At 37.3% G+C, this 26,749-nt stretch overlaps 1 protein-coding gene across 1 annotated transcript in view; it reads right to left on the bottom strand.

The window, feature by feature from the left end:
• cacna2d4a (calcium channel, voltage-dependent, alpha 2/delta subunit 4a) overlaps positions 1–26,749 on the bottom strand; it is a 164,212-nt gene that overhangs the window by 18,318 nt on the left and 119,145 nt on the right. Inside the window, exons 27-30 of the mRNA XM_066723757.1 lie at positions 15,998–16,059; positions 10,227–10,241; positions 8,187–8,231; positions 7,449–7,511 (exon numbers count right to left, since the gene is read on the bottom strand). Coding sequence (XP_066579854.1) covers positions 7,449–7,511; positions 8,187–8,231; positions 10,227–10,241; positions 15,998–16,059 — 185 coding nt within the window. The remainder of the gene's footprint in view (positions 1–7,448; positions 7,512–8,186; positions 8,232–10,226; positions 10,242–15,997; positions 16,060–26,749) is intronic.

The raw sequence follows: 26,749 nt of genomic DNA, 5'->3' as shown, positions 1-26,749 counted from the left end.
AAAACAGCACACAGCAAAGTAGAGGCCCATAGTAAAGTGTCTTTACCGATTCAGCAATGAGAAAGTGGGATATTGACACCAAGCCTAATGCCTCCACAGAGCTTAAATCTTCTCCTCTGTTGCCTCGAAGATGTTTAATTCAAAAGTGTCTATGAACTTCAGCATAACCACGCATCTGGGCAACATGGCAAATTATTGCTATTCTGACGGGGAAACCCTTGATGAGATCTTTCTGCTTCATCACAAAACTGCTGGTTTATTCAAGGTGACAAGGTGATTCTCATCACTCTGGAAATCTTGCCCTGAATCTCAAAGAGGCTGTTTGTTTTCTCCCCCCTAGATTCATAAGCCCTCATAAATGGTTTGCCTCTTGTCTTTAGGAATTTAACCATTATTTAATCATTCCTTCTCTGTATTGGATTGCAACGCTAAGGATGACAGTCTGGGGCTGAAACATGTTTGTTGAATCAAAACCTCCAACATGTCAAAAGCTTTATTTATATAGTAATGAAGGCTGTATTAAAGAATAGAGTCTCACAAGCACTGATAGTAGCCTATCCCCACAGGTTCATCTTACGTGACACATTATATAAACCAGTAACATAAACAGCTAAACACATTATAGGGCTTTCATTTAGCAGGGATCCTCCCACAATTAGTGTCCTAGCACTCCTGTTGTATACAGAGTATTCCTATGCCAATATGCAAGAGGAATTAATCCCCAGAAAGACTAATAATTTACGGCTCACCCTATAACACCCCAGGTAACACTAGTCGGGAGGTGTATCCCCCTGACACACTACAATATGTATATATATATATATATATATATATATATATATATATATATATATATATATATAATGTTTGCAGTATAATGGAATAATCTGGAACCTACCTAGCAATACTTAGAATAAACTACTCATTTGTAGAAGAAAATGTGGCATAAGATATTTACATTTCATTTGAACAAGCTCTTGGTTTTTTATTGGTCCTCTACCCTGTTCATGTAGATCCACTGCAGATTATTCAACTCTGTTTATCCAATATATCTAATTACCCCTCTGCTGTTTGGGGCCTTTGAAATAAATATTTCGAAGTAAAGACAATAATGAGATTTGCATGGATGAGGCTTCATCTTCCACTAGTTCTGCTTTTCAGAACTAAAGGTAACCTGTATATACGTGGCTCAACTGACAGCTAAATCCATGTGTCACTTCAGCATTAATGTTGTGTGTTACAAATAAGCCTCAGGCAACACAATGAAACAACTGAACAATCCAAATACTTGAATAGGTGTTTTTGTTATTGCTCTGACTGTGGACACTTTGATTCTATATTTGTATACTTATAATACGTATATAAATTATATATATTTTTGTATTTATATATAAATAAATATATATAAAACATATAAACTTTCTTATTTTTTGGCACTTAAACTTTAAAGTGCTATGTGTTTAAGCCGTCATCTAGTTTTTTCCCTCTTTTAATATAATTAAGATAATGTTTACTTGATTGAACTTTATATATAACCTGTAATGCCTCTATGGGAGTTATGCTATGTAACTTATGTAGCTATGTACTGTAACTTGACCCACTGGAAATTGCTTTGAGACTCACCATGAAAAGACTCTCTATTAAATAAACCAAATCAATATTAAGTGATTTTACTTTCTGTGGATAGCTTTAGTCTCTTCCTTATGGCATTCCTGCAAAGCTCCAACTGGATGTGAGGACACAGAATACAACTTTTCCCTTTGAAATCGCCCACTCATGCCAGTGTCATTAAACATGGCAGGTGCTAAATCACTTTTGACGGACAACAGTTGTCACTTCAAATGACTCATCCTCTCAGTAACCAGTCGGGGAGCTCCCGAAACTCCTGCTGTGGAGCAGCCAATTCCCTGTCAGAAATGAGTCAGGTGACGTTAAGTGCACTGCAGGTTTGGGAAGAGGGGCTTGCTACTATGTATGTCATATAGCAATTCCCACCTTTGGTGATTCATCCCTGAATTAATCTATTGCAACAAACACATTGCTGAATAGAAGCAGGGGAGGCCTGCAGTGGTCCAGCCTATGACACAAATCCCCCTAGGAAACGTGGTGATTTAAAAGCATGATGAAGGGAAGATGGCTTTGTTTTATCTGTGTGGGTTTAAAGATTCAAGTGAGGATGGCTATGCCATATTGAATGCAGCTTTGATAACAAGTGTGATTCCTTGATCCTAGTTCAGAGATTTCAGGTTTGCAGTGTTGGAGATCATATCCAATCTGAATTCACTGTCCCTAGAGCTGGAATCTGTACTTATTTTATTATTTAGTATTATAATATAATTTAAGTATTACTGTAGTATAGTATTTTGTAAGTAGTGTATAGTATTATATAGTATTATGACAAGAATGTGAAAATATCATCAGTCACTTGAAAATTTGTTTTTATGGGGAATACAGAGATATTGGAAGCTGTAAATTGCGGTTTCAAGTAAGTGAAAATATACCCCTCCAGTTTTCTCTGGTTATTGACCCTTTGTGGTGTCCTGCCAAGATTGATACTAGTGTGAGTGCTCCGGCATTAATCTAGGGTTTATCACCATGTCTATTATAGATAATGTAATCTAGGAGTCACTGTACATGTAAATGTAATTTAAAGATAATAGGCAGCAATAAAATTAGAGATGGATTTAATTAGGGTTGTAGCAGACATACCACTTTATTGCAATGTTGTTTTATGTTCTTGATAATGTACCATAAGTGTTTTTCATATAAATGCACTCATACAATTATCAAAGCATTTTGATTTAATTTAAAATATGACTTATAAACTAATACCCCAGTCTATGTAGTTTTAGATCCGACTATTGCTTGAATCACATCAGTTTGTATTGTTCGCCAATATCAAAAGCAGAAGAAGAATATATGTATTTTAAGATGGCTTGTTAAAGAAAGCCCTAAGGAAGTGTAGCTAAATATGATCAGTGACTTCACGCAGTATATAACCTAGTGGCAGCTTAAAAAAAAAGACTGTTGCTGTAATAACAATGCCTGCATTATCGTATTACTGCATAATAAAGCACAATGCAGTCTTAGATTTAGAAAGCAAGGTCTAAAAATGGGTAGAGCATTCATATTTAAATATGCTTAGGAAACCGGCAAAATAAAAATAAATGCATAAATAAATAATAAAGCATCACATTAAGTTTGTTCCCCTCAGTATCACCTTTCTGACCTGCCTTGAATTTAGAAAGACATTGCTTGCATTTTTGTACAATTGCATAAGGTATTAGACAGAGGTAAACCCCTCAGACACTCACTAAAACAACAGAACCCAGCTCATCTCAGGACTGACAAGATGATAGGGCAATACATCTATAAAATGAAATGGCTCCGGGTCCCACGGGGTTAATAGTTGTGTGCACTGGGAGATCCTGTGCTTGCCGGCATGTAATCTGCAGGGGAGGCTGTGAAGTCTGGTTCTTGCAGTGTCTTTAGGCTTAGAGGCTGTTGCGGCAGGGATAGCCACAGAATTAGGCAGCAGTAATGCACTTGCACAAAACTCTGGACACACTGTTTTCCATCTGCTTTCGACATCGTGGATCATATCACAACACTGACGACAGTCATGTTGCTCGAGTGAGAGTGCTGTATTTCCTTCTGCCGGAAACATGTCCTATTTCAATTCTGTGGAAATACTCTGTACTAATGCCATGGGGATTAGTCCTATAAATTTCCTAAATCCCACAAATGCCACAGATGCAATGTGATGATAAGTAGGTAACTCTCGGCTCAGTCACTTCCCACAGATGTGAAATTTGGTGAGCTGTCAATGTTAACATGACCCAGGACAGCTGGGGGTGGGATTAACCCGCCACTCAGGAAACATGTGGCGGAAGGTATGTCACAAGGTGAGGAGTGACAGCCAATCGCTGATTTCAAGGGCCGTTTCCAAGGTAAAGACTGTAAGAACTATATCCTAATTATGACAGTTGGCCAATACATGTCAAGACTAAACTGGCCACTGGACAACAGACAATACAAAATGTGACGATAAAGACAGAAAGACATACTGACAGCAAATGAATGGACAAGCATTCCACCAGTTTAGCAAGATACCCAAACAATAATGCACAGCAACTAACAACCTGTCGTACCCCTCTTCTATCACCGTGAGCACATTCAATTGAAAAGGATATTATAGTAATTTAAAGACACAGTCTAAAGTATATAAACATACTGAAATAAACCAATACTAACTAAGGCCTAGACTAAATCAAAACTTTTGCCAGCAAATTGCAAATTACGAACTTTTAATTTAATTTATTGTAAAAAGATACTTTCTAGTACTTATGAATCACATCATATACCCCAGAATCATATCAAATAACACACATAATCCATTTACCAGATAACTATAGGTCAACCTAGAATGGTAAAAGATGTTTTTATTACATCACTGTTAGGTGAGTGCCACAAGGCATTGGACCTCATATGATGCCTAATGTGTGCAAAACCAGTTGATCACTGACAGCATGAAATCACATATTCCCAGTGCCTTGCAACATAGTGCATATCTTATAACTGACAGGGGGTGCATTCATGCTGAGCAACACATTTAGCTGTATAGTGTCCATGTTATTTGATTAAACCCTCCTACACTCAGCACATCACACTCACGCACCTGCAGATTCTTCCTGAGCAACATACGCCAAATCCGACCCTTCTTCACCAACTACTCAACTCAGTTGCTTGTCCAGTCCCTGGTCCTCTACCTGGACTACTGCAACTCCCTCCTAGCCGGCCTGCCTGCAACTACTACCCACCCGCTCCAGCTCATCCTGAACTCTGCGGCTCATCTGATATTCTCTCTGCCCCGATTCGCACAAGCTACTCCACTGGCTCCCGATACCGGCACGCATTCAGTTCAAGACATTGACTCTCACCTACCGCTGTCTCGACCAGACTGCACCGAGTTACCTGCAGACCCTTGTCTCTCCATACATCCCATCCCAAGACTAAATCTGCTTCCTCTCCACTCCCCTTCCTACAGAGCCACTCCTTTTCATCCCTGGCCCCTAAGTGGTGGAACGACCTTCCCAACCGAAGTCCTTGACCTCTTTCCGGCGATTACTCAAGCTTTTCAGACTCTACTTGTAATTTAGTCATTCATTCTCCTGTAAGACTGCACTTTACAACGTTTTATCATACTACTTGACTTGCGTTACTAGTACTCATATTGTTATTTTGATTCCCCCCTATGCTCCCTTTCCCTTGGCCCTTGTATACACTTGTGTAAATTGGAATTTGTAAAATGTTTTATGTCTTGAACTGCACTATATTTTTGCACATTGTATTGCACTTATATTTTGTAAGTCACTGTGGATAAGGGCGTCTGCTAATAAATACACCAATCAGCCATAACATTATGACCACCTGCTTAATATTGTGTAGGTCCCTAAACAGCCCTGACCCATCGAGACATGGACTCCACTAGACCTCTGAAGGTGTGCTGTGGTATCTGGCACCAAGACGTTAGCAGCAGATCCTTTAAGTCCCGTAAGTTGCGAGGTGGGGCCTCCATGGATCAGACTTGTTTGTCCAGCACATCCCACAGATGCTCGATTGAATTGAGATCTGGGGAATTTGGAGGCCAAGTCAACACCTTGAACTCATGATTCATCAGACCAGGCCACCTTCTTCCATTCCTCCGTGGTCCAGTTCTGATGCTCACGTGCCCATTGTAGGTGCTTTCTGCAGTGGACAGGGGTCAGCATGGGCACCCTGACTGGTCTGCGGCTACGCAGCCCCATACGCAACAAACTGCGATGCACTGTGTGTTCTGACACCTTTCTATCAGAACCAGCATTCACTTTTTCAGCAGTTTGAGCTACAGTCTGTTGGATCGGAACACACGGGACAGCCTTCGCTCCCCACGTGCATCAATGAGCCTTGGCCGCCCATGAACCTGTGGCCAGTTCACCGCTTTTCCTTCCTTGTCCACTTTTGATAGGTACTGACCACTGCAGACCGGGAACACCCCACAAGAGCTGCAGTTTTGGAGATGCTCTAACCCAGTCGTCTAGCCATCACAATTTGGCCCTTGTCAAAGTCGCTCAGATCCTTACGCTTGCCCATTTTTTCTGCTTCTAACACATCAACTTTGAGGACAAAATGTTCACTTGCTGCCTAATATATCCCACCCACTGACAGGTGCCATGATAATGAGATAATCAATGTTATTCACTTCACCTGTCAGTGGTCATAATGTTATGGCTGATCGGTGCAAATAATAATAAAAATAATAATAAACCCTTCTCCAGACAAATTCTTTGCAACTGCATGCGGGGGTCTAAAAATGAAAAAATGTATAACTGCAAATGCTTCATTATTAATGGGGAATAATAGTCTTGCTTGCTGATACAGTAATACAGTCAGGTTTTCGGCATTATACAGTATTCCAACTATACAGCCTTTCCCTTCTGTTCCAAAACACCTTTCCATATCCGTCAAGGGTAAATTACTCTCCGACACATTCTTTACATTTTATTTCTATGTTCTGACTGCTTTTGAAAACTGTGATGTAACTGGCACCTTGCAACACAACAGTCTCTTGCTCTACCACCACTTCTTAGTTTTTAAATGTTATTAGCATTTCTACGTTGGCTTAACAATAACTACAGAAAATTAAAAATACCCACTTTGTTCATTAACTGAAATTACAGAAAGTTATTACATGAATATCATTCTCATCTTCAAAGCAAACCTGCCTCAAACCAAAGAAAGATCACACTATTCTAACCAAGTACTATTTATTCTTAGATGATCAAAATATATAGGCACAATGTCTTTACGAACATACATAGGAGTAGCCTAATTTAGAGTTTAGAGTTACTTAAAGCATGTTGCTAGGATATAAAACATTTCACTCACTTTGACCAACTGATACACTTACAGTACAAGGCTGGGCTGGAATGGCCTTAAGTTTCTGTTTCTCTGCCTTTATCATCTTACCAATCTAATCAAAGTTGAGGGGATATTTCTAAAACAATGTGCATTATCCATACATTAAAAACTAATTATTTTTCTTACAGGTTGGCAGAAAGCAAGAGCAATCAATAAAAACATCAAACACAATTGTACTATTTCAAATTCCCAAATTGTTTGTCTAGCATTCAGATGCACAGCAATGCTGATAATCTGCTGATAATATCATCCCTAATGTGAGCTTGGGTTCAACCAAAAACCCTTGATACTTGGATAGTAGAACAATTAGTGCTGGCAAACTCCTGTTTGAAGTGGCTGCTCAGCACCGCAACATAAAGGCAATTTAGACATGTATTTAACAGAGGAAGTGCACACTGACATTCTGTGCACAACCCTGTCAGAGCTGACAATGCAAAGATGCACATATTTGGAGGATGATTTTGTTTTTGTACTTTAATCAGTGTTACCTCTTTCTTCTCTTTGGAGACCAGAATGAAGCCATTGTTATCTATTAGATAGCAGTTCAGGTTCTAGAAAAGACAAAATTAAGCACCATGATTATTGAAACAATTCTCCATTCAAAAGCTATTAAGATTCTGTATAATTATCGTTTTTGGAATCGCAAATTTGTGATGGGTGTGAGGGTAATTTTTTCATAGAGCAACATACATAACATAACATAACAAGTTGTTATTTACAGCTCCTTTTTTCTCTTTACAAAGAGGCAAAACACTTAATTAAACTTAGACAATTAAGCTTGGATCATTAAACTTCTAATTCATAACAGCACTTATTAATTAAAGTGCTATTAGCGTATTGAGAAATTACTGAAAATCTAGGATAAATGACATCAATGAGTATAGTTCAAGAACAAACAAAACAACAAAACTTAAAGGGAAACTGAATAATATTTCTTAACAAATATTCATAATAATAATTAGGAATTATTGTGTTTTTATTCAAAAACTTTTTTCAAGAAATACAATTCAGTTGACCCTTACAAATACATCAAAATCAATGTATGTGAAGTCCAGTCATGTATGCTTTGAGAATTTCTGTCCAGATACTGGGAGCACATGTACAGGCCTCACTAAATTCCTAGGCACAATCATTTCGAACACATAATATCAACACAGGCACATGCAGCTTTTCATAGCTGTTGAGTAAGCAGATACTTTGCTAACGGGAATCTGAGAAGTACTCACGTCGTTGTCACAATTGATTGGACACATGCCATCTATTGTGTTGCACTGCAAGACAAAGAGCAAATGAGGTAAGGTTTCAGCAAGGACACAGCCTGTTCAGTTTAAGATGGTTGCATAAAATTTGATCTTGTGATGGAAATTCATCTGAAGGTATATGTATAGCCTGCCATAGCAACGGAGTGGCTTTTGATCAGCTTTGACCTTGACTAAAAACTCTTCTTAAAGGAAAGCTAAACCTTTAATATAAAAGGCTTTCTTTGTTGTATGTTCATTTAATATTGGTTTGATGTCAACTTTTCAACAGATAGTTGAGATTAGGTGCAATAGTGTAACTGTATCTGTCAACAAGGTAAATCGAGTTGCCAGATTACCATCAGCTCATTCTGCAAATCTGCTTTCCATTTTGCAGGTTTCACTGCACAGGTCCACAACCCCTTTGCAAGAATAGATACCATAAGGGACTCATGTGGAAAACATTCTGAACAGCTCATGAAGAAACAATAGGAGATTGCATAACAGACCAGATCGTTTAACAAGCCACTCTAAATTACCACATTAGTTATTGAAATCAATTGTTCAAGTGTTTATCATTTGATGGTTTAAGGTTGATCTCCAGGATCAGGGTTGGACAGCCCTGAATTAAGGAATTTAAAGGTGAGTTGAAATTGAATTCAGAAATTGCTGCCATTATCTGGAAGACAGGTTCTGGTTGAGTGGACTTAATAATTGTGTTTTTTATAATTTTCCTAATGAATTCCCAGCCCACTTCTGTGCTTGTTGTCCAGTCTGTGTACTGACTGAATGAAACATGTCATTTGTATGGTTTTCATTCTGGTTGGGCATAATGTAGTACAAGCTTTGCCTTTTTTCCAAGCTAAACAGGGCCTGTAAATAATAAACAATAACAGGCAAGCTGGGAAAGTCCATGAAAGGCAAAACATGGTTGAGCTTGTGAGCTTGTGTGTGGCATCAGCCCTTGTCAGTCAGCGAGCTTATCTCCGTTTTGCATGTTTGAAAGAGAAATTGCAGCCTGGCTCTGCCTGGAAGCCTCAGGCTGAGCTAATTGATTTTAGACAATGAGACAACATATGAATAAAACAACATAAGGCCACGTGGCACTGCAGGAAAAAAAAATGGAGCAAATTGTAATTATGCATCCAACACCCCATACACAGAAGGGTTTTCCCTAAGTTGATGACTAATTGCAAAATGTGGTCTAGGGGAATCAAGAGTCACGTGAGGTATACGCTGAAACTTCAGACCAGTGTGCTAGAATCCAAGCACAAACCAGATTAGTGCATCAACACCGCAAATGTTATGAATGTACTAGCCACAGCTAAGAAATACAGATTGTTGTGCACTGCTCTGGGCCACTCTAGGCTGGTAATTACTTGAAGCAATATTAACACTCAGTCACTCTGGACTGTCAAGAAGTTTCTGATCAAATGTATCAGCATGGGACATAAATTATACGTCTTCTGTTCAATCCATGCAGAGCTCACAATATATGACTTTTTCCCCAAATACCTTTAACAGGTTTATCATGAAATTGAGTTGCTGACTGTTAGTCACCTTGGATACAGGATTCACCTGACTTAACACATAATAATAATCATCATCATCAGCACACTTTGTCACAAATATATAAACAGTAAATAGTTTAATACTATAACACTAACATAATGGTAAAATCATTGCGACTTCATTAAAAGTGTTAATGGAGTACAAAATAACCACTAACGGCATGCTTTCTCCAGTCATTTCAGGTGGAGTCTGCTACTAGACTAAAACAGTGACAGGCCAGCTTTGGTAAAATGATTGAAATAATCATTTGTGGCACAAGAACTAGGATGTTTAATCCTTTGTAGGAGATAATAACATTGAGTGTTTATTTGACATTTGAGACCTCTGTTCTGCGTGGAGTCCTAATCCTTTTACTGACAAAAGGCGGGTACTTAAGCAGAGGCAATGAGCAGCTGCAGATATTAATTTTATTTCTGAATGAAAAAGTGAAATGATGACATCCTACTGCATACTTACATCGGTGTCGTTGGGCTTTGAGGAGACATGCAGAGTGCAGGAAGCATGCAGGGGAATGGGAAAAAAATAGACAAATACAGAATAGATTGGTTAAAGTAATTTGCACATACCAAGGCATAAGGAGAGGGCAGCATTTTGTGGCTTTGCAGCAGGATGAATCCAGTGGGCTTGCACTGCTGCGGTCAATCAATAAATACCACAGGCCAGAATCCAATTTGACTTTTACTTTGTCATTCCTTTCTATTACCTTACAGGTCACATTGGGACACATCTTTTAGATTGCTTTCTAATCTGCTTGTCAGACTTGTAAATTGTTCATAAAGCTTGTTTTTGAATGGGTTCCGCATGGAGTTTATCCCACTGCTGTCAACCCACTGGCTTCAAGTCAGGTCAATGTTAGTGAGAAATCCCTCTCCTTATCTAGTCTGGTCTAAGCTTTTTTTTTTAACGCTGCATTGTAGTTCTATATCCTATCCCATTAGTTCAGCACCTTATCAGAAAGATATTATTGTTCCATTTCCTTTTTAGTTGGCTCTCTTTTCAAAATCACAGCTGGATTATGTAATTTTATACTGCACAGTTCTGTGTGAGACAGTATAGCACAAAATATAGGGAGAAAGGGCACAAGGACACAAGGAATGAGCAAGAGGGATGAACAATGCACAATGAACAATGCAGAGTTCGAATCACAATCCCTTCCAATGCACTTACAAAAGCAATCCTTCAATTACCGAATAACATCTCTAATATGTAACATCACAACACAGAATGGGATATTGATATGTCCAGTTAAACTTGGAAAATGCCAACTGTGTTATTCAAAATATTTCCAAAGTTAAGGATGCTGATATCTGGAAACCCAACTGGGCTTTTTAGTACACTTATTTAAAAATATTTGCAATCGCTTTTCAATCTGGTGTTCCAATCTTCAAATGTTATACAAACATGTTCACACACTCTGTGGTTTAGCATTAAAGCCATGTAAAACTATAAAAAGACATTACCTGAATTACAGGTGCATGCACAATAATTTCCAAATTCAGTACATACAGTCTTAGAGCGCTAGGCTTGAACATGTATTTTTAACAGGTAAATAGATTTATTTTGAATAAATAATACATTGTCTTCAGCATTTATTAAACTAATGTTCAGCAATGCCTGAATTTAATAAAAGTGTTAATAAAACTGCAAAAGAGCTGGCAATAATGCCATACTTTATATTGTGATGTTACTGACAGCATCATGTGACTGTACTATCTGTGTGCTCAGCTATTAGATTCTTCACCTTGTGTGCTGATGAAGTACATATCACTGCTCACATTGTTCAGATTACTTTCAATTAAGCAGACATTAAAAAAAAATAGATTCTATTCCACTTTTTGCTTGCCACCATCAAAAATGAAGCTATTTCTCTGCACCAGCCAGCAAACATGGATGAAGACTAGTCAATTACTGTATGTTGTCTAATATTAATAACAATAATCTAACACTGATGACTTCATCTTAACCAGTGGGGTTGGATGAACCGAAAATGAGGGAGTGGGGGTATTTTCACTACTTATTTTTAAACAGTAGCTAGGTGAATTACATTTACAGTTGGTATCCTAAAATGTACAGCAGAACACACAGTGACACAGTAAAATAACCCAAAGCAATTGAACAAATTGTAATTTGACTGTAAAATCTATCAAACGACTAGAATTCAATTAAAGTACCAGTATTAACATATGTCCACTATTTCACCATTTCAGAGCTTTAAAAAAAATAAAAAATAAATATATATATATATATATATATATATATATATATATATATATATATTGTGGGGAAAAAAGGTTAATTTGCGTAGAAAATATCAAAACAGAGCTTTTTCCATGGGCATTATTTGGTGATTTTTTTTTATTAAGATACTAATATAATAGATGGAAAATAATTTCAGTTTGGCAGTCAAATAAATAAGTCAATCTCAATGTATTTTATTATTTTTCATTTGATTTAATTTGTGCAGAGAAAGGTCAGCAGTTATACAATACATTATTTTGGGACTTCATCCATGGTACAGTATATAAGATTTTTTAAATTTGTAAATAAGCATTCTTTCAAAATAAAAATGCAGATCCCCAAGACTTTCTCTCAGGCACTTTTTGACTACAGATTTTAATTACAGGAAATTAAGAGAATTTAAATTGAAGGTCAAAGTTGGGGATGGGTTCATTGCTTGTGGTTGCTGACCCTGCAGAATTATTTTTTTCACTGTGCAATACAGTAGATAGAATCTAACACAACACTGTTTTTTTCCATCAAGTCACCCAATGTTAAGTATGAGAATGTAAAATTCCTGGTTTCATCAGCAGTAATATTAACAAATTATTATTATTATTATTATTATTATTATTAATAATAATAATCATCATAATCATAATACATACATACATACATACATACATACATACATCTGTGTAATCTTATTTAAAGTTATTAGTGTGCATTTCCTAGAGCACAATTTTCATTGCATTTATAATAGAAAAAACTTCGAATTAAAAAAAAAAAAACATATTTCATGTCTTAACACATTACACATTACATTTCCCAACATTTTAAAATAAAGATGACAGCTTCACGAGGCACTAGTTACCATGAGTAAGATTCTTACATAACAGCAAGGCATTTGAACTGTATAGTTTCAGAAAAGCATAGCATATTGAAGGCGGTAGAAACACTGAGCACTCAGCCACCCTTGGCTGGTAACACACTATACTGCATGTCATAGAATATTTAGTACTGATGGAAGCATTTACATTATGCAGAGGGTATTTATTTCATGCATTCTCTTTATCTCTGACCTGTAATTTCATTATGGGCACACAAAAACATATCTCAACATAGAAAAAGTAGTTACATAAAGATGTCATTCAGTTTTACAGTAACAAATGCAAAGAGGATACCAAATATATTTCCTTAATTTTCCTGCATTAATTATGTAGTTCTGCCTTCCCCTAAACTTTGACAAGGAAATGTTTTGCCAGTTTTATTATTATTATTCAGTCTATATGATGAATAAACAAATAATGTTGAGATGCACTTGCCGAGAGCATGATTAAATTGTACTGTCACATTCAAAACAAATTTTGAAAAGATAAAAAAAGAAAGAAAAAGGGGATTAAACACCAGCTCAGCATTTTATTATAAGCACAGACATTTTATACCTAGTACAGCCTTCTTAATTCAATAATCCAGAAAGTGAGAGAAGGGCTTAAGTAAGTCAAATGTTTGTCCACAAATAAAATGTATGTAGGCTATATAATTAATTTAAATTTGTAATCTAATTGATCAATTGTAGACACTTCAGACTACTTTAAGAAGGCATTATTTATAAAGTGCAAGAGGAAATGAAGAGTAATACCTTTATTGAAGCATAGCAGACCCAATCTAGGCATTCACTATGTCAGTGTTCCTGATTACATATGGCAACATATTTCAACAACACTTTGGAATCTTCAATATATTATAAGCCACAAATACATGTGTTATTACCAGTTAATTAACAGTCATCAACATATGTATTAATATGAAATAGCACCCAATAGATGTCCTTATTATGCATTAATGACTTATATTTTATATCCCTTCAATAGGATAAAAGCAACCATTTAACACAGCACACTTTTAAACCAAATGTTTGGTAACTAAAACATACACTGAACTGCAGAATGACACTTGATCAAAAGTTGAAAGTTTTTGGTGGTATAGCTTGCATTGCATCCTTACATATAAAACAAAATGTTAAGCATAATTACTAAATAGACAGTAAATGTCATCTCAGGGTAGGTTTTGTAACATGACTGGATATTGAAAAAGTGGACAAAAAAAACAACACTGCTATTTGACCTGAAAGTATGAATACTTATGTACATGTGCTTTTTTTGTTTTTTATTTTTAATACATTTGCAAAGATTTCAAACAAACTTCTTTCACGTTGTCAGTATGGGGTATTGTTTGTAGAATTTTGAGGACAATAATGAATTTAATCCATTTTGGAATAAGGCTGTAACACAACAAGATGTGGAAAAAGTGAAGCACTGTGAATACTTTCCGGATGCACTCTATATGACCAGTCATGTCACCTGAAGGAGAAAGTGCTAAACTTGGCAATCACTGGTAATCATTGTGACCTGGTCTCTTTGCCTTGACTTCCTTTATCCCCCTCTGTGTCTTTGTACTCCAATCAGGGTACATCACCCTGTGAGGATCAACTGGGCAGAAGGGGACTAAAATGGCATTTAGTGGGAAAGCAAAAATGAGAGCAGATAAATAACATCTGCCCATTGTCCTAATTTTGAAGCACCATATTGATGGGATTTGTCATTCTGTGTGTGCTGGGGAACCGTAGTAACAAAAGCTAGCAAAGAATCAGCCGACAGATTGGGTCCTTGGTCTTGTTAGCTGAGGAAGCTGTAAAATTGCAATACCAGTTATTTTCCATGGCCCAATCAATGTAACATAACATCAACCTAGCAACTCTCCTTGTATCTAAGCAGAAGATGTCTTATTGTCCCTTAATAAACAATTACTACAGTAAACCTGAATGGTCAGGTCCTTCCATACCTATTCTCAGACTCAATTATTACTTAGTTTTCCAGAAAGTGTGCCTCTATTTCTCACGCCTCTCCTTGCTTTAATACAATACTATCATGGTATACCACATTCAACATGAATAATATGATGTATTTATTTTATTACATTGTTTTCCCCATTAGGATATTTTCTTTCTTATTTGGCTATTGTTGTTCATTGTTTATGTGTTACACAAAAAGAGAATGTGTGTGATTTCTTCATTTCAGAGTTTATAATAAGCTCAGTGTAATCTTCTCTGCTATGGGTTTTATGTGATTTACTATTGTCTTAAAAGTGCCCTGATAAGGTTAGTTTTGCTGCTGGGGGACAGCCAGAAAGATTAGTCCTATTGGAGCCCATATGTGCTTCATCCCTGCAAAAGACAGAAACAGTCCAAACCCCACATGCCTTCCATTCTGAAAAACACGAGCTAGACAACAACGACAAGCCTAACCCACTAACCCATCGCTTGTTCACTCGTTCAATACATTCAACTTTGTCATTGCAGGACAATAACAGAGAAGACAGTGATAGTTAAATGTTAAGAGGTAGATTCATCTTTATATTATGAAAGATTTAATGATTGAACTTTACCCTTCAAACATCTGTGCAGTAAGGACTAATGCAATTAAAAAAATAGTCATCAATGGATTCTTTTTTACACAAGCATACAATTGTCATTACTTAATTTATTTTAGTTTCACACCATCCTGCACTCACGGCAGAGTGAAGCTTTACTAAGGGTGGTTAAGGATATAATGCCCTAAATTTCATAAATACATGTTCTGATTTCAACTTTCTCCTTGCCCCTGGAATTGAGTGGCTTCAAATCAGTGGCATTTGTTCCCAAGGCAAGGATACACAGCTCTCCATATAAAACATTTAAAAAAGTAAAAAAATATAACATTCCTCACATAATACGGGGACAAAGGGACAAAGTGAAAATGACAAGGACACCATGTTTAATCTTAGCAATTATTGGTAACTAGGTGCTGTGTTTTAATTTGTTACTCTTTCTCTTGTATTCCTCCCAGAAGAAATACTAACATAGCCCATTACACTCTCAAAACACTTCCATGATAATACTGAACCATCACGTGGTGAAAACAAGACAATACAGCACATGCACATGTCTGTTTCAAAGTATATCTGTATACCTGTCTAGTTGCTGTCCAGAATATTCTCTCCAACAGATCCAGTCTGAGTTGCACCCCAATGGCTGAAAGACACACACAAAAAAAAATACATAATGGTCAGATGGTGCATCAAAAAACCTCCAGCAAATCTGAACTGACTCAGCACTGAACGCTTCTGGCATTCTATATATACATTTTTTTGTGTGTTGTGTATGTTTGGACATAAAATATGTGCCTGGGTGACAGATTGTCTGATGTTTTAGTGCGCAATATAATGAGGGCTTTTTTAATCAGTGCCTCTTCCACCTTCTTCAAGGGCAACAGGAAGGGTAGAAAAAGGTCATCTTAAACGAAGTCTGGGTAAGCAATCTGGCACGTAACAATGACTCACCGGGGGCTGCTTTCATAACACGCCAAGCCCTTCAGGCCTTCAGAGTCATAAGATCAAATGGTCTCAGGGCTACTCTGAAGATCAAATCCACTGTGTATGGCTTTTTTTTTACTGTGTATTTCAAAATATGTAGTGGGGCAGGAGGTCCTACTAATACTAATATTAACGTAGAACCAATTTAAGATGGAGGATGAAGATGGAGCAGTGATCTAAAATGATGTAATCGCATGGCTCTCCAGGCTGATACCCTTCCCTACTACAGCACAGGAGCAAAGACATCTTAAATTAGCATCAGAGAGCTGTGATGTGTGCATGATGATAATGCCACGTGTGCTCCATCGCTCTCGTCTGTGCTTCCTTCTTACACATCGACAGGATTGTTAAGAGATTTTGAGACTAATGAGTCTAAGAGGAGAGCTGTGTAACAGTAAGGCAGGTTATCAAAATGCTATCAGATTGCTTGGGAAAAGCAATTATGACCATGACACAAGGAAAGCATTAGGCTTCTATGTTTTAATTAAGAGACAACACAGAAATGGTTTGCAACCTGAAGGAGGAAAGGATTCACCTGAAAGAGAAACATGCCTTTTAACACTTTTTAGACATCTGCCTTTACTTCTGTAATGACAACAGAAACAGATGCTAAAACATTTGCTACTAGTCATACTTATGAGAACATTTATATTTATTTATATGTATTTTTCTTTATTTATGTGTTCTGAGGAGTTCTCTTTTACTGTACACTGATAACATTAATCAGCAACTCAAATGTATAGGCTTTTGCAGATGCAACACATTTGGAGTTTAAGTCTCATGGAGTAAATAAAGCAGAATTTTGTAATCTGGATTTTACCTTTCTTTCCACAGGAATTGAGTTTAAAATGAGCAGGTTTATTACCAAAAAAGTACTTATTTGACTGTATCTATAGCCATTAGCTTTTATTTACGTTATTTAAAACACATGCCATACTATATTTGATAGTCAGACCAGTGGATGTCATTTGTTATATTTTAGTGTCTCTGTAAGTTGTGCTTCAGTTCTGAAATCTGATTTCTGTGTAATTCATTTCTGTTTCTCTTTGTTGAGGTGTAGCAATAACATAAATCCAGTATCATTTCAAATAAATAGACCCAACAATGTGAAGGACTAGTTTAATTATTTCATAAATACAAACATTTGTTAAGATAAGAAATAATACAAATTGTTATGTATTTATTATACAAATCATATAAGTGAAATAGACCTAAAGGTTCTACCAAAAGAGTAAACATTGATCTTTATTCAATATTTCCATTAAAAACCTATGCTATCCTAAATGCACAGTTCAGAAATTACATTCTGAAGAGAATTGAAGATTCCAGCTACTTCTTGATAGGTATTTTGGGTTTTATATGAGATAACACCACTTGAGCCAGCTGGATCGGTAATAGTTAATTAATCATTTTTTTAAGATGTTTTTTTATCCCTGAACCTAATCATTACTAGCAGTTGCCTTTTCTGATTAAAATGATTAAAATGGACCAAAAAGAGAAAAGATTAACAGAACATCTTTAATTGCATTCCTTAATCATGTCTGGTTTGCACGCTCCCCCATTTAATGATTTTTTTTTTAATACACATAAATACATTTTGAAGTCAGAATTAGAAACTTGTCCATAAACCTTTCATTAATATTTCATCGTTGCTTAGTTTGTAGATCATTTTGAAACAGCCTTAGTAGCTGGGTCCAGCTTTGTTGTGATTTTAGACAAACACGTAAATATTAAAATCAATTTTACTGTGGGTTGTATCACTTTAAAGTGCCTGAGGCAGCTCACAATGAATTACAGGTGACAACAGATTGGAAACAAGACTCTTTCCACCCCTCATTTCAGAAATGTGACTGTGAGCTCGGTGGTGTGAGAATGTTTCTCTGGAGGCCTGAATCTAGGTTAAATATGGTGATATGAATTGAGTTGCCTGTGTCTTTTCTCAGACCAGGCACCAGATTATCCATGTGAACTGGCTTAATTAGCACTTTACTGGCACTGAAGTACTTAAAAATAAATTCACCTAAGGACTGGATAACTTGAAACACTGAACCTGAAAGAAAAAGTGGGCACTGCTATGACTAGCAGGTTTCAATAATACATACATTCTTAGAAAGAGTAAGGGAGACTAAATTCCAAAGAGAACGTGAGTAAGGGTAGAAGATAATCCCAGGTCTAAATAATTTTTTGACAGACAATTCTGACAAGGTTGGCAAATGTATTCTGTTCTGTTTAAATGCATGTACAGACAGTAAGAAACATGAAGAAAGCAAAAAGATTTACAAGTTCAATATCACAATTGGAAGGGTGAGGGGACATAACGGAGACTAGGCTCTTTTGTAACCATGTGATGTGTGATGGCCAAGTGGCCCCAGTGTTCTCCCTTGCAGTTGAAAAAATATACTGCCGAATTTCTGAACAGAGTAGCAAAGCAGTCATGGGAGAGCTGAGCCTAATCAGCAGGGTCGAGCGCACAGTAGCCAGTCGAGTCTGAAGCTCGCTATGACAGCCGCTGCCATGTCCTCACAGCTCTCCGTCACTGCCCACCAAGGTTAACTGACAGGAACACGGTGTCTAGGTATCATCGTGACGATTTCACAAAGGCCATTGGCTGCTCTCTGGTGGTTTCCCAATTCATTGACTCATTTTGTTTGTTTGTTTGTTCATTTGTTTTCTCTTGACCAATTGTAGTAGAGCCTGGCAGCAGTATATGTCCAGCACAAATTTGCTATATTAAAAAAAGTCTGAATGGTCTGAATGGGTCCTGGAGCAAAAGAGAGAGCTAATGCATGAAGACAGACTATCTAACATTAAAGTACATTGCTGCCACTGGAAGCTCCTTTCATTTCTTAAAAAGCAGAACAGAACTGCCTGTTTGTGCTTGACCTTCAATACCTGTTTGTTTGGCAAGCACCTCATAAGCCAGACAGGAGCAGTAGCTTGTACAGACAATCAGGGCACTACGTTTTGAAGGTGACCTCCTTCTACAAGATGTGCCACCATAGTTTGTTCCTACATTTCATAGATTTGCTTAACAGGGAAATGCCAGCTGTTCAAGGCACAGACCTGGCTGTGCAAATCAATTTGATATCAGAGGTACAACTTCCTCTAAGGCAGCACAGCTTTTACAACATGGCTTTTCGTTCCTGGCCCTGTGTGTCAGGAGAGTTAAAGACAATTAGGTTGGATTAATTTTGTTAGAGCAACAGTCACATTTTACACACAGCACCCAATGTGGGTGAAGTCAGAAAGTATCTGAACGTCCTTCTGAGTTTGGAAATTCAATTTTCTCAGAGGCAAAACATCCTTGGAGATTATATACAGTGCCTATAGGGAGTATTCATTCCCCATGGACTTTTTAACATTTTGTTGTGTTACCTGACATTTGATGCATTTAAATGGCATTTTTCTTTTGATTTACACAACCTATTCCACACTTTGTGGAATGTGGGAAAAAATGGGGAGGTGAAAAAACAAATTAAGTAAATAAGTAAAGTAAATTAAGATTCAGGGGGGTTATATTTCATTAACTGTTGTTTGACAATACAAATGGTCTTGCCTCTCTTAAAATAATTGAGTAGATTGTGTAAATCAAAAGAGATATTTTTATTTTTTATTAAATGCATCATACTTTCAGGTTGCAACACATTTATGATACTTCCTATACAGTAGGTACTTTGTGTGTGTATGTGTGTGTAAATATATATATATATATATATATATATATACACACTACCGGTCAAACGATTTAGAACACCCCCATTTTTCCAGTTTTTATTGAAATTTAAGCAGTTCAAGTCCAGTGAATAAACCTGAAATGGTACAAAGGTGAGTGATAAACTGCCACAGGCTAAAATAAAATTCAGACGCTCACAGATCACTCAGTTTTGATCGGATTTCTTTGAAAATAAGCTTGTTTTGTTCAGAACAACCTAACGATTAATCCAGTATATTTGATGTTTTAGTTTGCATAAATGGGGGTGGGGGGAGTCTCAACTTTCAAACACTTGCCAAACACTTGGCAAACACAACAGTGAAGAGTACACATGGGATTAAAGAGAAGCACATGTATTTGGTGACCTTTTAAGGAAACTAGAGGGGTGTGTCAGCTTACATTTTGGGGGTTACATTTTGTTAAACAAAACGATTCCATTATCTATTTTTTATCTCCAATTGTTTATTTGTTCTATGCTCTCAGTACACTGAGAAATTAAACTGCATACATTTCAATACAAACTGGAAAAATGTAGGTGTTATAAAACTTTTGACCGTTATTGTGTATATATATATATATATATATATATATATACGTACGAGGAGTTGTACATGAGGCAAAGTACAACAGGACCATTAGTTTTTCTCTACTCCCTTTCCACGCACCGACGGACAAGCAGGCTACATATCATGCACCTGACCGACTAAAACAAACACGCACACCTGCGCTTAATCAAGCACTGACATAAAATCTCGCTGCCAGCAACACTCGTCGCAGAATACTTGAGGGCAAACATGAGGAGGGCGCACAGGAGAGGAGTTAAAACCATATGAAAGGAGAGAAGAGAAAGAAGATTGACTAACCGGCACATGACACACTTCTGGCTGTCGGCCTTGCACTGGAAACAAATACAGGATGAATACCAACAACGACCCTGAATAACCCTCAAAAACGTTTACACCCCATAGCAAGCCATAACCTGAAACTGGCACAATCCAAAGAGACAGACAAAAAACGTAAACAAAACCCTAGCTCCTCTCTAGCTTAAATTACCCGTACAGCACAGGTCCCTAACCTACACATACTGTATAACTGATTAAACACACACACAAGAAACAGCAACCAGTCCGAGTCCAAAATCCAAATGAATAGCCAAGTCCCATTACTGTTGTACTCCTGTTTCCCTCTCACTCATACTCAGTCTCTCCTCATGTCTTTCCACAAGCTGTTGCATGTCTGATTCCTCAGAGAGCTGAGGTGCTCTATCTAAGAGCCTGGGTCATTGAGTTCCACGAGTAGCATCTTCACTGAACTACAGCATCTGACCGTCCTTTACTACTAATAACTTCACTACAAGGCTCCTTTCTACAGAGAACCACTTACATCTGGGCGACCCATACAATCAGCTTGACTTTCAACTCTTCAGCCAACCTAAACTCTCTGTGAGCAAGCTCCGTATAAAGCCATAGAGAATTCCCCCAAATTAGGCCTTAGATTAATTCATGCAACTAATAAACAAGTATGGTTACATAACAATTAGCCTACATCATAGTTATTTCTTGAGAAACAAAATATATATCAGCCAATTAATTGTCAAGCCTTTTACATGTTTGTGAGATATATGTCACACAAGCGTCTTAAGGGATAAATAAATATTGCAATAAAGCCATTGACTTAGTCCAAGTCTCAATATCCAATAAAAAAAAGAAAATAAATTTGGACTAGTACCTGTAAAATACTAATCACACTTGTTTAGTGTGGTGGTGTTACACAAAAACTTTGACCTGACATTATTTGTTCTGTCAGATAAGCATTTCGAAATTAAATTTAAATTAAAGATTATTCAGGGATGGAAATAAATACAATTATTTTAGGGATGAATCAAACCTGGGCTAAATCTCACCATAGTTCACCCCCTCTTCTTGATGTACGGTAGTCCTCATTCTAAAAGGGCAAGTGTTATCACAGGCACAGTTACAACAGATATTATGTTTGTTTGTATTTTAGTTAAAAACCTCTTCTTCAGAAAATTGTAGTTTGAATACTGTACCAATGAAGTCTACTCCAGAACCAGCCAATCAGGGTAGACTCCCACTACATAGACATTTGAGCCAACCTACAGACTCCTGCACACCAGCTTTATTTTGTGCCTTTTACCATTAATTGCACACACAATATTACTTTATAATGCTTTTCTGTTCCATGTGAGTCATTTTAAATGGATATAAGTAAAAGGATGAAATCACCAGTGTCCTCCACTTCAGATAACCTCTGGGTTTAACTGTAAAATGCTCTTGCTGTTGCTGCTTATTCTGTAGAAATAATGTCTCATTCCAATATGCAAACATATGTTGTTGTACTTGGCTTAGACTTGCATTTTTACACAATGTGACCCCTCAGAGCATTCTGTGATTCACATAATCGAAATGTGCATTAGCAAGGGAACTGTGTTTGTCAAACAGTGGCTATCATAAAGCACAAAGGAATCAGCCTATCTACCATATCCCCTTACTTCTAATTAACTCAATAAAGTTAAAAGAACATCAGTGTAGGATAACACAATGCAAATGGTTAACTAATAATAGGGTAATGGCCTCTAGATGTTATAATGAAGTAATGGAACAGACCATAGAAAACCCTCTTGCACTACATATTTGGCCATCTGTCTTCATGAGTGCTACAACCCCATTGATTTTCTAGGTGATGACTAAAGGCAGAAACTCTGGAGATTTGATATTTTGATGAAAATACAATACTTGGCCCTGGACAGAAAGGTGTAGATTTTTCTCTCTCAAGGAGCTACTGTGTTTGTCACATTAAGGCATAGACCAAATCAAAATCTTGACCTATCTATGCTATGCATAGCAAATTACAAACTTGTACCTTCTCTTGATTTTAATTATTTGTAATAGACAGTGGCTTCTAACAATACATTAGACTGGTACAAGTTTGTAATTTGCAAATCATGGGTAGGGTCTACGACTAAAATGCTTATGGGAAATCACTGAAAATCTGTGAATATTTATATTTTTGTGACACCTGTAACTTGCCCTGCCCTTCTTTTCTTCTTTTTCACCTTTCTCTGACTCTCTGTTGCAAGGCCACAAACCCACCACGTGTATACTTGATCCCCTCTTGCATCTCATCCTGTCTGCTATTTCTGGATTCTCAACTTTTCTAAATTTGATCTCCTCTTCTTCCCCTCCTCCTTCTCCTCACATTCTACTGATCTCTCCATTTCAATTCCCTTGGAATCTATGACACTCTCTCCCTCTTCTTCCTCTAAGTACCTAGCAGTCACCCTCGATCCTACGCTCTCCTACACCCAGCACATCACCTGCAGATTCTTCCTGAGCAACATATGCCGAATCTGACCCTTCCTCACCGACTACTTGACTCAGCTGCTCATCCAGTCACTGGTCCTCTCCCGCCTGGACTACTGCAACTCCCTCCTGGCCGGCCTGCCTGCAACTACTACCCGCCCCTCCAGCTCATCCAGAACTCTGCGGCTCGTCTGGTATTCTCTCTGCCCCGATTCGCACACGCTACTCCGCTCCCCTGCTCCCTCCACTGGCTCCAGATCTCGGCTCGCATCCAGTTCAAGACTTGACTCTTGACCGTTGTCTTGACCAAACTTCACCGAGCTACCTTCAGACCCTTATTTCTCTGTAAATCTCCTCCAGACCGTCACGGTCTTCCGGTGCCAGAAGACTAACCTGCCTCCTCTCCACTCTCCTTCCTCCAGAGCCGCTCCTTTTCATCTCTGGCCCCTAAGTGGTGGAATGTGGTGGAGCACTACATTGTATATAACACTATAAAAATAACATTTTGATAATACATATTTCAACAACATAAAATCTATTTTTCTCAAACAACCTTCAGGAGTATGGCATAAAATGAAAATGAAGCTCATTGTTTAATGCACAATACATAATATATTGTGTAAACAATGTATCATTTCATATGGACCATATAATATCATGTGCACAGTATTTCAAATTGTTATTTCACAACATTCATCAGCCATTTCAAATTGCTTGCATTGTATAACACCACAGGTAAAATACTAAGACTTTTTCAAAAGATCCAAACAATTAGCACACTGTATTACATATATGTTTCTATCTACACATATTATAAATAAGGAATTCAACTATTTTATTCTGAGGCTGCTGTATGTGTTCTTGACTTTTAGGATTATAAAGTGTTTTTTTTCAAGTGGATTACACTGCAAATTCCTTAATTTTGAATATAGGCATTCTTCTACACCATGTTTTCTGAAATATAAGCCATTTCCTTGCAATCTGCACTTTAGGTGCCACAGGAAAGTGCCAGCTCAATCAGCACCAATGCTCAAGCATGCTAATATGCAATTACCCTGTTTACATTGTGGAAATGTCTGGGGGCAAGATTCATTTATAGTACACTGCTGCACGTGAATATGAGCTCCTGAGGCAAGATGCATTGCTACAGTCTGTTTAATTAATATGGCAGAGGACTTTTGAAACAAGACTGCTTGCCCGGTTTGCTTTTCAATCCGTCAATGATCTTTCCAGTATTTGATTTTGGGCAAGTTGCTTCAGAGCACATTATAATTTCTTAGAGACAGCCTTACTGAGAAGTTCAACAAACACTGAATCCATGGCAAACGTGTCTCAATGTCGAGCGGTCCATCTGCTCAGACACAATGCCGGCACACAAGGCCCCGACTCACGTGGAGCCCTTTTCACTTATTTTCATTTAAAAAAGCGAATACAATAGATATCATTTACAGTATCTGGGTTACTAAGTAACAGCAAGTATTCGAGCTCCCTTTGCTGGCACCGGTTCAAACCTGTCTATCTACCCACTCCCTATTACTATAACTAACTCAGTGCCCACATTTTCTCAGCCCTTATCACCTCATTGTTTCACCAGTTCTGCTGACTTCTGACTGCTTGCACAGCTAGATTAACACCTCACTGGTAATGGAAAGAGACTCATGCACTTCTGAGTGGCTCACATGGTTAAAATTAAATAGGGACAGGGTGAACAGGTTGCAACTTTTAATATATACTTAAACTCCTGTTAACTATGGACAAGAAGCAACAATTGTGCTGGGGGAGCCAAATGGGATCTATCCATTGTTTTCCCATCCAGGTCCTGGGAATTTATTGTGTCTTCTAAACTAATTAGATATCCTTTAACCTATTCTTTGCTGTCCTGTTTTATAAATACCAAGCTGTAACTGTGCAGTGGGCAAGACATTATGCAGTCCACCCTCAACGTTCTTAATAAAAAATATTGCAAAATGGTTGTAAATATTAATTGATACTATTGCGTGAGTACTCTACAGACAGGCAATAACAGTATTTAGACCTCAGCCTTTTAGCGTTAATTGCAGCTCTGTGATATCCAGTGACAGAACATTCAATTATCTCTGAGAGAATGACCAGGGATTTGGCCTTGTTTTCTGTCTGTTTTCCTATGAAATCCTTTAATTCAATCTTACTAGACAGCTTAAAAAAATAAATAGTCTGGTGTTATTAACTCTTTTGAATCACATTGTCATACCTTGTTAACTAATATTTTCATGCAGAGACTTACTCCATCAAACATTTATATCCAATCTTAATATCAAAAACATTGAAATAGATAATGATCCAATTCACTAAATACACATTTGTTAATACATTGTTTAGTGCAGCATGAAATGAAAGATGTACTATTTATCCTGATTATAATGATGTTACAATATAAATAATGTATAGGTTTCAATAAACAGATACAGGAAACTGAATATGAATAGGAATGTGTTATGAACCTTTATTCAATTTAATACAGTGCAATGGGACTCAATTTGGCAATGGTGTAAATAATGCCTGATTAAATGTGTTTAGCTGTAAAGGCAGCTTTATAATCTCATCCTGTCTCAAAGGGTCCATATGGTCACCCTACCACTGAACCTAATTATAACCCGACCTGCTGCAGGGAAGACAAATCCCCTGCTCCTGTTGTTGTCTTTTCTGCTATCCGGTAAGTGTTGAAATGTCATATCCTGAAACACAGAAGAGCTCTTCTTTGGAGTACAGTATTTACAGCAGCCGCTGATGTGCTTTAAGTGTTTAAAGTTACTATAATGATACAATTGAATATAAAAATCACAGACACTTTATGTATACACTCCTACTAACACATGAGTAAATATAAACTCATAAATTTAAACCAATCATTTTAGGGACTGCAACAGCTCCCCTTTAATTTAGCCTATGCTATTAGGCACTCAGCTGAAATAAAAAATGAAGAGACAAAGAATGCCTTCACAATTTAATCCTTAAATGTATACTTATGAGCTGTGCCTATACTCTGACTGACATTATTTCTACTGAGCATATACTGTATTTGTGTGTGTCTCTGTGTGACTCAAGTCAGCATCTGTCCATAAGTCTGCATCCACACTGTTCTTAAAACGCCAGTCGATTGTACCAATATTTTTACAAAAAGCCTCACACACCAATTTTGGCAAACGTTCTGCAAACTTCTTTACGCTTCCCTGATCTAATGACTGTATTTCAACAACAATGTATTGCATGTAGGTTTTTGCAGTAGTTTGGCATTTAGGTAATACCTTACCCCCGCAAACAGACGAGCACAGCAG

The sequence above is a fragment of the Amia ocellicauda genome, chromosome 15 (assembly GCF_036373705.1).
Source record: "Amia ocellicauda isolate fAmiCal2 chromosome 15, fAmiCal2.hap1, whole genome shotgun sequence".
NCBI lineage: Eukaryota > Metazoa > Chordata > Actinopteri > Amiiformes > Amiidae > Amia > Amia ocellicauda.
Note: the sequence above shows the minus strand (reverse complement) of the source record. Positions and strands in the feature narration are given on the sequence as shown.